Below are 12,850 nucleotides of genomic sequence, written 5' to 3'. Positions count from 1 at the left end.
AACAGTATCGAGTTGTTATATGTTTGTAGTTAAATTTACCATAGCAGTTACTGAGAACAAGTTATTTAAGTATATAGGATTTTTGCTGTATTTGATAGTTATAGCACATTGCACGTTGTAGAAAGAATTCATACAAATCAAGAGATTCTATGAACATTAGCAAGTTGCTGTTTCCTGCATTCTAAATACTTCTGTGTTCTTGAGAGAATAATATGATTATGTGGGTGGGCATAAGCTTGGACCTTCACCCTGTTACACACCATAACATTAAGTCAAAATAGTCTATTATATATATATGTGATTTTTTTTTTGTAATAAATGCCATAAAATATGTTAATAAGAGACAGCCACTACAAATCAAGCACTACTGTATATCCCTGAAGCTCTTCCATTCTGAGTGCAGGCTATCTATCCTTCCATAAAAACATGCAATTCGCCACATTTTAGGCCTGCTTTTCAGTCACACATGTGAACGCGCAAAGGCGCCTTAAGCCGCAAATGTGAACGGGATTGCTGACCTAAATGTGAGGTGGCCCTGGGCCAGCACAGTAGTGTAAATGTGGTCTTAGACACAGTTTGTTATACTGTAGTTCTTTCACAGTAGTTTCTTTTGTGGTGAAGCAGAATCCATTAAACCAATACAAAGATGAAGAAAAAAAAGCATAAAGTGTCAAAAGACTTGAATTAAACAACTCTGATATTTAAATGTAGCATCTTGCTAGTTTTGTACCTCTGCAGAAAAATACAATATTTTGTTTGCAAAAGTACATTTATATTCAAACAGTGACTATTTTAAAAGAAATGAATGTAATAATATAGTATTTAACAACTAAATCTATTGAATAGCTTGCTAACAAGCATTGCCTAACAGTTTCCAAGGTCTAAAGCAAACCTCATTGATGCAATACCCTATCTGGTAAAGTTTCAAGCAGTTCCTGTAACAGTTTAGAACAGACTGCTTTACCAGACGAGAACTCTGGGAAGTTATCCAGTTTCAACCAGTAAAACAAACAAACGCATTTCGTTAGAAGATTCTGGAATTTACGTAAATTGTGTGATCTTTTTACATTTTTATTGCAAAATTATGCTTTCCATCACAAACGTTGACAGCAATGCAAGTTTCTGTAATAATACAATCTATTCAAGTGTGTGTAGATACTGTGCTTTCAATTTAAAAACATTTTGTTTTAAAAAGCTACAATGAGACACACAATTCTGAGGCAGTGTATAACCTCTGTATCTGATGTACAGCACAGTGCCTGGCTTGTTTCCTACAAAGTAATAAGTTAACAATAAACTAATACCTAGTTTGGGAAATACATTTTATATTTTAATATTAAAACCAACTAAATATTAACATGCAAACATTTTCTTAATACACCTTTTGTCTTTGCAACTTACAATAAACAAGTTCAACTCACCCGTCATGCAAAAGCTTACGATTCCTTTAGTATAAAATAAATTAATATCTACTGCCCTAACTCCTGATATTTTGCAAAAGCAGACACAGAAGACATGCCCTCTGTTTAAATGAGAGAACTTAGATCTGAGATTATACTGCACACTTTACAATAAGTGGCTGGAATTTACATATCATTACTTCTGGAAGAAAATAAGCAATTCTTTCATTATAAATTCACTTGGAAAAGGGAGTCATCCATGAAGAACCTTCCTGGCAGAAGGGACTGGGACCATGCCAACAGCTGTGGACATGTGATAGGGATTTATCTTTTACGGACGGCCCCAAAATGTCTTATGAACTGTATTAGAGTGGCAATTGACGTTAAGTCTCTTTGCATTTTTACATTTATGCCTTCATGCTGTACTCCTGCCCACAGCAGCAGGGTCCACAGACTCCTCCAATGAAACCGTTGATGATCTGCACTACACAGATGATGACTTGCACTCCACTGAGGGCCAACAGGATAGAGAACAGAATGACGTTCCACTCCACCACATGTGCAGGCTCTAGGCAGCTGGTCCACAAATCGTGGTCTTTTAGGTACCTGTCAATTAATGAAATGAAAGTTAAAATACGCTGCATTATTATACAAATGAATGACCAAGTCAGTACAAGACAATAGAGACAAGTTCATTTTGCTGATCTAAACTGATAATAGCCTTTGCAGCACCACTGTGTTTTTAACAAAGTGGATAACAAACCACCCCCAAATGGAAAACACCAGCATGGTAAATATAAATAGAATAGTGCACTATGCAGGTCATTATAATAGACCCCAAAGTGAAAGACTTCTTAGCCAGTTCAGCTGTGAAAACAGGACATCATAAACATCAGAACTAGCTGCAAGCACACTGGCAACCTGGAGGGAGGCTTCAACACATTATAATCCACCAAGCCATCCTTTGAGTCTCAAATATTCATTCTTTTTAAAATAAAAGACACAGGATGGAATGCAATATCATACCCTCCGTTTCCATTTGCAAAAGGGTACTCCCATTTGGCTGCTGTCTTGCAGTATGGGCCTTCCTGCAGAGCCAGAGCAGAAATGATAAAGCAGTACCCAGATCCAGCTAATCCAATCAAAGCCACCAAGACAGAGGACAGCATCTAAAGAGAAGCAAGGCAAGGTCAGCACGCTATTGAAGCCCCTGGCCATCTGTTCATTCCAGTATAGGCGACACCACCACTTACCGCACATCTTTCCCTGCAAGCAAAGCTTCCACAGCACCCGGCACAGTTGTCATGCTCCAGTCTGATAAAAACTGCAGCAGGCAGGAACATCTAGGAAACCAAACATGTAACGGTGGCAGTGAATATTGCATCACCACACCCATTCTGAAAGTATGATTGAGCAATTACAGAAATACCTAGAAAGAGAAGGCACAGGAGACTTCAACACGTAAGACAGCCATATAGAAGTAAGGGAATCGATCAAATATCAATCAAACAATCTGTGACGTAATCTGACGCAAACTCTTTTTTTTGTTGTGTGGTTTTAAATTTAGCGTATGTATTAGAGGAAAATAAAAATATTTGAGATAACAAATCCAGAACACTGCTCAATCAAAATTGCTCTTGCAGTGTTAAGAAAGACTCCAACATTAGACATTTTTGGTAACAGACAGCAACAGAACAAGTGAGCGTCGACAACTGCTGAAAATAATAGATAAAGATCTCAACACAGACCCTCTATCTGAGCTTACTGTATTGAAAGCAATTCCAATATTCCAACTAAAAACAAAGCCACTCACAGTGCTGAACAATCATAGTTTTAACTGCCTTGCTTTTTGGCAGGTCATTGCTCACCCATCATGAATTTCTAACAGTTTAATTATACTCTTTACATTATCATAAAAAAAAAAAAAAAAAATAGCAGCAGATTCTCAAAACGTTTTACCACTACACATTCAATTATTTGTTAAACAATAGAAACAATTTAGGATAATTTACCCCCCCGCCCCCTCCCCCAAATGAAATATCTGATTAGTTTATTTCTGTTCTAGTACCTTAATTCTTGTGCTAATGACAAACTGCAGAGAAGATCGAATCTAGATGTAACATTGTTGATTTTTAACTCTTTTAGACAGTGCTTTTGTGCAAGCAAAAGAGAGAAGTCGGAAAAGTATAGTTTGAGCAAGCTTTTTTTTTGAAGATATGGTCATCAAAGAACATGTGTTGAATTCAATGACATTTCATACTCAACCCCAGTGGTAACAGACAACAGGCAATACAAATAATATTCACAAAGTGGTGTTTCTTTGAAACAGTGGTGATCACACACGGGAAATTAATTTATTACCAGCATTTGCAGCACATCACACTAAATTTCCTTTTACTAAAATGTATGTAATTCTCCTTTAACAGTAAGAATTGTTTTTTAACTAAAATGAAAATGCAGTCTATCACTTTAATATTGCAAACAACATATCACCCCATTGTACTCTATTTGTGTGGAATATAAAGACTGATATGTGAACAACAGACAACTCCAGAGGACTAAAAAGAAAAGTAATATGATATCCATATCATTTTACACTTATCTTTTCTCTCAGTGAAAAATATCAAAACAGAAAAAAAAAATCTGTTGCATTTGTCTTGTCCTACCGTAAATCTGTTTCTAATGACTAAAGAATAGGTGTGTTATTCTTTAAAAAGATCAAAAACATCACCACAAACTTCCCCAGGAAGCTAGCTAACATTTTGATATACTGTGTATGTAATTATAAATATTACTCACCAGAACACCTGCTCCCACTATTCCATGAAAGAACCACACGTAGTTAGTCAGGTTATTGTCATTAGCATACTTAGTTTCTCCATTCGGAAAATAAAGTAAAATGTTGACAACAATGCAGCACACTGCCAGTGGTATCAAGGAGTAACCAAGACACTTTGCACATCCCCGAAAACACATGGTAGGAAGTAGAAAGTGAAATATGTGTATGGACAATCAAACAGAGCCACACCGCTTAGCAGCCAAACAGCCTTTCAGGACTTCACGGGGCTTCTTCTGAGAGCGAGTCCTTAAATACAGCAAACTACAGAGCTGGTTACCAGGGCAATGAGCCAATTGTTTAGGCAAGCACATCTAAAGTTCTCTCAACTTAGAGAACAATGACAAAACCACTACATGCCGCTTACGTGTTTCATACAGTGGTCACCACGCCAAAGGGAAGGAAGGGTGAGGGTGGGGGTATTATGCATCACACAATATAACTAATCACTACTGAGGCTTTGTTCTGATGCTTAACCTTGGTAAACACATGCATGCATGCTCGCCTATGCTGTGCCAATGTTCTTTGTATTAGTTTCAGCCTTCTAAGAAGTTCAAGTCTTCTTCTAAAGCCATGCCTCTCAAACCCAGTCCTGGGGACCCCTTGTGTCTTCTGGTTTTCATTCCAACTGAGCTCTCCATCACTTAATTAAACCCTTTTAATTGAAATAATAATTTGCTTAATTAGACCTTTTAAATTCTCAGCTCTGAAAATGACGCAGATTTAAAATGGTACAACTAACTTGAAATTTGCAACTGTCTAAGTGGTGTAAAAAAGTAAAAAGGTCTAATTAAGTACATTATTATGTGCTCTGTTGGAATGAAAACCAGAAGGACTGGCTTTGAGAAGCCCTGTTCTAAAGTAACACTGCATGTGAGGACGCAAAGTGAGACAATTGTGACAACCTCCTTCAGAGAAACAATTAAAATATGAATATGTTGAAAGAAACACAATTGAAAAGGGGATATTTTCTGGAACGTTTTCTGGGGTTGTCTAAGTAAATCTAAGTTCAATAAAACATGCCTTATCTCTGACAAACGACTGCATTATCACCCCTGAATAGTAATGCCACCACTCCCTGGACACAAGGTGTATTCACCACTAGGGACTAGTCTGGTAAATGTTTAAAGATGCAAAAAACATGATCACATCACCCACCGTCTTGCCCAGTTGCACTGGCTACATATAAAGTTCAAAACTCTCCTGCTCACCTAAGTTCACACAAAGCATCTGATGAGAAAGACTGTAGAGAAAATGTCAGTAAGGACTATAAAATAAATACTTTTTGGTTATGCATATTTTGGAACATGTAATTTCTGAAGACTTATTTAATAAAGGTGGTGGGGGGTTTACACAGGTTTTACAGCCTTTAATGGGCCAGCTTTCTAATTTCTACAACCTCCTCCTTCTTCCCAGGCCCTCTAGCCTTGATATGCAATAACTGATAAGCTAAAAAATGCATGTCTGCAAATATTATTATGTGTTTATATTATTAAATGTTTTGGATTTAATGTGCTTATCTGCTGTACTTGATTACAAAAGACTTTATGTGGGTTGTTTATTTTTTACACTGACTTTTTGCCCACTTCTCTGGCTTGCCTACCCTATATTATGACCTTGTCTAAAAAGCCTGGAATATTTTTAACTTTACTCATTATAGTATTGCATTGACCTCATATTACCAGCAGAGGCCAGCAATTTCTGTAATAAAAGTCTACCCACCCAAAACACAATCTGTTACCACGATGTCCTGCCTTTTACAAATCAAAAGTAGTTTTCAAAAGAAATGTCTTTATTGAGAGTGATTTTTAAATGAAATACATTTTAGTACATTTAAAATCCTCAACACTGTTCTGTAGATTATTAAACACACCATTATTAAACATAATCAAAATGATTTATTAAATAAAACTAAAACCCTAATATCCCAACACACAGTCGTCTCCTAGCGTATCAGATCCCGCCCCCAGAACCCTTTCTTGTTTAAAGTTTCTTTTATTACATGATGTTAAATAAAAGACCTAAATGATGTTCACATATATAAGTTCATACATATAAAAATATGTTTATGGTATGTAGAGCAGCACCCCCTGGTACAAATGAACTAGGTTATTGTGCAAGCAGGTGCTATTTATTTTTATTTTATCTTTAGGTTTATAATTCACTTTATGATCAGTACTTTACCCGTGGGATTCAAAAAAAAAAAAAAAATGCTCCAAGTGTCTGTTTGAATTGATTCCTTTTATTTTAAGTTTCCATAAGGAATAAAAAAAGATAGCGGGACAATAAATTAAACCTCTGATAAGATATGATGGTTTGGGGTATTTTTATTTGGCATGTTTTCCTGACAACTAGACAACCGCACTCTTATTGTTTAGCTTTGTGGTAGGCAGGTCAAAGTGCAGTTCCTACCTGTACATGCATGACAGCCCCCATGACTCAGAAGGAACACAGAAGCCCTCCCTTCACTCATTGTGGATGTTGCCAGTGCAGGGATTATTGAGTGATAGGGTCATTCCTCTGGAGCCACACAGTTTGGATGATCGTGGGCAGGACTGAAGCAAGCCCCTCTGTTCTAAATGTGGCAACAACAACAAGAGAACTGTTTCATTAGAAACATTAAAAAAAAATATAGGCATTCAAATCATTTTTTCCACAGGAAATCATACAATAAAGGCAGGGAAGGGCAAGTAGTTCCGTCCTTTGTTGTTCAAACAGTCAGATCATTGTGTAGTCAATGTCCTTGTAAAAGTGCAATTAGCTGTAAAGTTCTATATTGCCATATAGTGTTACTTTTCTCAAGATTTTTCTAAAGTTTGTATATTTTTAGTCTGTATACATCTGAAGAAAATGCTTTTACTTATTAAGATTCCAATTTACTCTGCACAATCCTTGAACTTTGAACCTTAATCCCAACTTAATTGTATTTTCCATGAATCCATTCTGGACAATTCAAATACATACACATATATTTCACCTTATTGTTGAAACAAGAGTTATCTTGTATTATTCAAATCTCTCCTAAAATATTTATTATTTTGTGTTATTTAAATCAGCTTTTGTGATGATAAGATTAATTAAGTTTTCATACATTTGGAATACACAAGGGCAGTGTTGATATACTTCGGGAAGACATAAGTTTGTCTGCTCAGACCCCGATTAGAATTATTCCTAGACCACCTTACCTAAGATAACATTGGGTAGTGCAAGAACAGTGGTAATCAGCATCTACAAAGAGCATCACAACCTAGGCCCTGAGCAAGCTAAAGTGATAGATCTGTTTAATGTGGAACGCTAGATCTAAAGAGTTTCATCCAAGTACAGTCAGTTATTTTCCAGAAATATTTATTTTCATGTGAGCTGTGTGCCAGCTCACCCTAAGTGCTTACTTGAGTAAATCCACCACTTTCAAGAGCTAGACCTGTTCTAAACCCCACTAGTTAATGCTGATGAATGAGCAAGAGTTGCCCTCTTTGTCCTCCACAGTGAAGTGTGCTGTGTTCCAGCTGGATGTTTGCTCTGGGGAGGTGTTAAAAGGCAGACAGATATACAACACCAAGTAGTATAAATGACAAAAAAGAATAGCTTGGGAAAGTTTTTTTTTTTTGTTTTGTTTTTTAATCTGAAATTAAAAGCGGCACAGTTGGGCAGATGAAAGGAAAATGTAATTGCATTGGAGATTACTAGTAAAAAGAATAAAGTCTGCAAAGCTTATGACTCATCAGTGACTAAGCCTCTTATGTGCTCTTCTTATCAAAATATCAGTGAATGTGTGTAAACATTCCTATCTAAAATAAACATCTGGTGCCTGGTACTTGCAGTTACCTCACGAGGGAGGCTGCTGGTGTGGTGATCACACTAACAGAGTTAATCAGAGTTTAATCACTATATATTTTACGCTTTCATTTAAAAAAGAAGAGTAAATGATCCAGTCAGCATAGCACTACTGCATGATATACATGTATATGTGTAAAATACCTTTAGATGAGTAAATGATCCAGTCAGCATATCACTACTGTATGTGTGTGTGTGTGTGTGTGTGTGTGTGTGTGTGTGTGTGTGTGTGTGTGTGTGTGTGTGTGTTTGTAAAATACCTTTAATGCAGAAATTTTCTAGTATATTGAGAGCAAACAGAGCAATTATTCTTTGTTCAGTAGAAGTTATCTCCCGGAGTCTCACTCCTTAAAACAAGATATACAACAATAAAAACAGAGTAACTAACACTCAAATCAACTGTATTTTACAGGGTTTTTTTGGTGCTTTTATGGCATTACCCCCTTGACAAGTTCTTGGTTTACTAACTCAAATCATATGACCACTGAACTGAGTAACAAAGTTAAAATGATCAATGTCCTAAATCATAAATTTGTATGCATTTAGATTATATTGATAATTTATGGTGAGGTATTCAATGAGCACAGCCACATTATATAACAGTGGGTATACTGACCAAAATATATAGATATATTTTTTTGCCTAAATGGATTATTCGTATGACAATAAATCTGGACAAAGTATAATATACATCTTCCCATAGTCACCTGAAAATCATTTGCATTTGACAAAGCGCTTCTAAGCGCAAACTTCATATGAAACACTTTTCTTTTAACTATTCCAATTCTACGCATACCTTAGTCGACCATGCTTTTTTGTTTGTTTGTTTGTTTGATTGTTTCGCTTACTTTATAGTCTGGGCAAATCACCGTTACATTCAAACTGGCATGATGCTTAAGATCATCTACACACATGATCCTGCCATTCTGCTGAATGATCTCCACAATGGCCTCAGCAATTCTTCCTTCATAGAATCCCCTTCTGCCATATTGCGCAAGCCCCTGGAGAAGAAACACCAGCGTACATCTTCAGAAGAAAATACAATCTGCCTTTTTCAATCTGTCATGATCATTTTCTTTCTTTCATTCATTGATTTCCCCCAAAAATGAGTAATCAGAAGTATGTTTGCTTACATTGCTTGACTTACAATTTAGCAACTGAAGTTACATGAAAAGCTGCTTTAAAGGCAAAATGAACATGTCAATGGTTTTACTACTGTAGACCGCTACAAACGGAGCAGAATTTATATGCAGTTATGAGCAGGGAACCCTTTTCCCTCAAAATCAGTAAATAATGAATATACAAAGCTGAAAATGTGTCTGTGACAAATAAAACATACAGTGTGTTCAAAGCTTAAAGATACATGCAACATTTACACCCATAATCAGTTGATATAAGTAATAAGTTACACCCTGCTCTCTTGAACCTAGTCACTTGCATATTATGAAATAAATCTTTTTTCTTGAGAGAAACATTATGGTGGAAATTGGACGCAGTATATACAGTGCAATGTTTGAACAAAAAGTAACTCTGTATCGCTGCCCTATCACTGAATGGCTGATTTGATTATTTTAGTACCAATGTAGAAACCAAAGAAAGAGAACTGGTCATTGTTGCTGATTGAATGTTATATAGGAATTTCCACAGTAACTGTGGAGATATGGAAGTTAATAATTACCAATGCATCACTTGGCTTGGAAAGTTAACAAACAGTGGGTCTCTACCGTGATGTCAATTAAAATGGAAGACAGTGACATTTTGTTTTACAAATAAATTTAAAAAAACCACTTAGTAGATCACTTTTTCTGTTACTTGCTTGCCTCAGTTTTTTAAAATAGGAAGCAGTAAGCAAGTCATTTATTTGTGCTCGATCAGAAATTTGGAGAAATATTTCACTTGTATTTTTTTAAAAGTACATTTTTGCATATTTATACACATGTTATTAATTAGTTAACAGCATTTGTAGTTTTTAGAGTTGGCATTAAACAATTTTATAAAGTTATCATACTGTAGTTTTTGTTATTTGGTATTTTTTAAAAGCCTAATAAGAGGTAAATAAGCCTATAAATAGTTAAGAGTTAAAAATAAATAGTTCTTAATAGCATGCCTGTGACAGGACGGCCGTGAGTGGTGACGTCAGGCCAGAATGAGAACGCACACACAGGTAACTGCAGTTGAAAGGACGCATTGTGAGCTGTTTTATTTTAAATATAAAAATAAATAAAATGTTTAAACAAATAAACATTGCTCACAGAGCGCAAAAATAAAACAGGTAAACAAAAATAAATCACAAACATACAGGTCAGGCTGGGCAGATTGCTTTCACTGCTCCTGTTACAGAGGCTCTCAAAAGTATTCACCCCCCATGGACTTTTCCACATTTTGTTGTGTTACAACATGGAATCAAAATGGATTTAACTAGGGATTTTTGCCACTGATCAACACAAAAAAAGTCCATAATGTCAAAGTGAAAACAATAGCAACAATAGCCCGGGTGCTTCACAAAACTGACCTTTATGGGAGAATGGCAAAAAGAAAGCCATTGTTGAAAAAAATCTTTGGCTAGAGTTTGCCAGAAGGCATGTGGGAGACTCTGAGACCAAGTGGAAGAAGATTCTATGGTCTGATGAGACCAAAATAGAGCTTTTTGGCCTCAACGTTAAGCGCTTTGTTTGGCTCAAGCCTAACACTGCACATCATCCTGAGAACACCATCCCTACCGTGAAGCATGGTGGTGGCAGCATCATGCTATGGGGATGCTTCTCTGCATCGGGGCCTGGAAAGCTTGTGGAGATAGAGGGCAAAATGGATGCAGCAAAGTACAGAGAAATCCTGGAGGAAAACCTGCTGAAGTCTGCAAGAGACCTGGGACTTGAGAGAAGATTCATCTTCCAGCAGAGCAATGACCCCAAACATACAGCCAAAGCCGCACTAGAGTGGATTAAAAACAAAAAGGTCAATGTCCAGGAGTGGCCCAGTCAAAGCCCGGACCTCAATCCAATTGAGAATATGTGGAAAGAGTTGAAAATTGCTGTTCCCCAAAGGTCCCCATCCAACTTGATGGAGCCTGAGCAATTTTGCAAAGAAGAATAGGCAAAAATTGCAGTGTCCAGATGTGCAAAGCCGGTAGAGACTTATGCAAATAAACTCATGGCTGTAATTGCTGCCGATGTTGTCTCTACTAAATATTGACTCAAGGGGCTGAATACTTATGAATCAATTATTTTCTGTTTTGTATTTGTAATTCATTTAGAACAATTTGCAGATTTTATTTTTCACTTTGACATTATGGACATTTTTTGTGTTGATCAGTGGCAAAAACTCCTAATTAAATCCATTTTGATAACACAATAAAATGTGGAAAAGTCCAAGGGGGTGAATACTTTTGAGAGCTACTGTAGGTTTCATTTAGTTTTTCTCTCTCCTGTCACTTTCCACTTCTGAACACCCATCCAGAGTGCAGAGAACTGCAGGTATTTATGCAGGTGACCATCTCCTGATTAGCAGCAAATTAATCACTTAATTAATAGGGAGATGGCCACCTTCTGCACAAGGTTTTTAATTGTGGATGGGACTTCCTATCCACGCTACAAAACACAAAACCAAAACAAACGCGGCTGCGTCGTCATAAATACAATAACAAAACCCACAGCATTCGCTGACATTTATATACATAAACACAAACAAAATAAATCATAATACAAAACACATAAACTAAATAAATAAATAAACTAAAAAGGGGCGGAGGTGGAAAACCCGTTCTAAAATTAACTGTACAGGGCTACTTGCCCTTTAAACAATGCCTAATACATTCCATGGGTATTTAGAGCCCTACCTTTGTTTGCCATTATCAGAGTACGTGGAATACCTTTGACACTATAATAAGCAAACAGTGGGAGCCAGACCAGTGGGACTCACACTCACCTTTTTTGTGAATCAAACTCATCTTATACAAAAAAGCAATGAACTTTGCTTGCTGGTAAAGCATTTACTATACGCACTAGCACCACATTACGCAAGAGAATCTCTTTGGCCATTGTGACTGAAGCAACATAAGTAATAAAGTAAAGTGTTTTATTGTATCTCCTAGTTGTTTGTCTTGAGGGCCTGGTAAGAGAAAGCTTATCTACCTTGACTAGTTTTTAGTTTAGAATAAGATGGTGAAAAATAAAAGAGTAAATGTTTTATTTATGTCACATGCTCAAAAATAAATAGCTTGAATGTTTGAGCTTAAAAACCCATCCATGTTTTGGCGGCTGGTTATTGAATAGAAAAGCTTCCAGTCTCTTTCCGGATCTTTCCAGGGCACCCGCCCATTTTTCCCATTGGAATGCAGTGATCTCTGCCACCGGGAATCCCCTCTCTGGTAGTTCAAAGCTGCAGAATGTCACTCAGAGAAAGCGTGTTTAAAGTGTGCATTATTGATAAATTAGTTAACAAAACAAATCTAACTTGATAAGGCTGAACTGCTTTAAAATGCTTTTATTTTCATATATAAATGTAACTAACTTTTGGATTTTTGTTGAAACTTATACCCGAGCAAATACAACATGTTAAAGGAACATTTATAGTAGCATTCTTGTTGTAACTGCAAAAGGCTGGGAAAATGTAAAAAAATTTCTAGACCTATAATACGTTTATCTAAGTCCCTGATAAGGCTATTGTATGTCTAAGTTAAATCTGGCGACTGTTCAGTTGTGTGGAATGTACTGGGATTTCCTGAACTCTACCGTCATTGTTCTCAAGCCAAGAATAAAACAGTTTAAATATGGAACAATGA

At 36.4% G+C, this 12,850-nt stretch overlaps 1 protein-coding gene across 1 annotated transcript; it reads right to left on the bottom strand.

The window, feature by feature from the left end:
- Nucleotides 1-1,055: 1,055 nt before the first annotated feature.
- Nucleotides 1,056-4,559, bottom strand: LOC121323692 (transmembrane 4 L6 family member 1-like). The gene is made up of 4 exons (XM_041264885.1): nt 4,200-4,559; nt 2,654-2,743; nt 2,427-2,569; nt 1,056-2,006 (listed from the first exon to the last, which is right to left on the bottom strand). Exons 1-4 carry the CDS (start codon nt 4,374-4,376, stop codon nt 1,808-1,810), a joined length of 609 nt encoding a protein of 202 aa, XP_041120819.1. The 5' UTR covers nt 4,377-4,559; the 3' UTR covers nt 1,056-1,807.
- Nucleotides 4,560-12,850: the final 8,291 nt, after the last annotated feature.

This window comes from Polyodon spathula, chromosome 11 (assembly GCF_017654505.1).
Source record: "Polyodon spathula isolate WHYD16114869_AA chromosome 11, ASM1765450v1, whole genome shotgun sequence".
Taxonomy (NCBI): domain Eukaryota; kingdom Metazoa; phylum Chordata; class Actinopteri; order Acipenseriformes; family Polyodontidae; genus Polyodon; species Polyodon spathula.
This window is presented reverse-complemented; position numbering and strand designations above follow the sequence as displayed.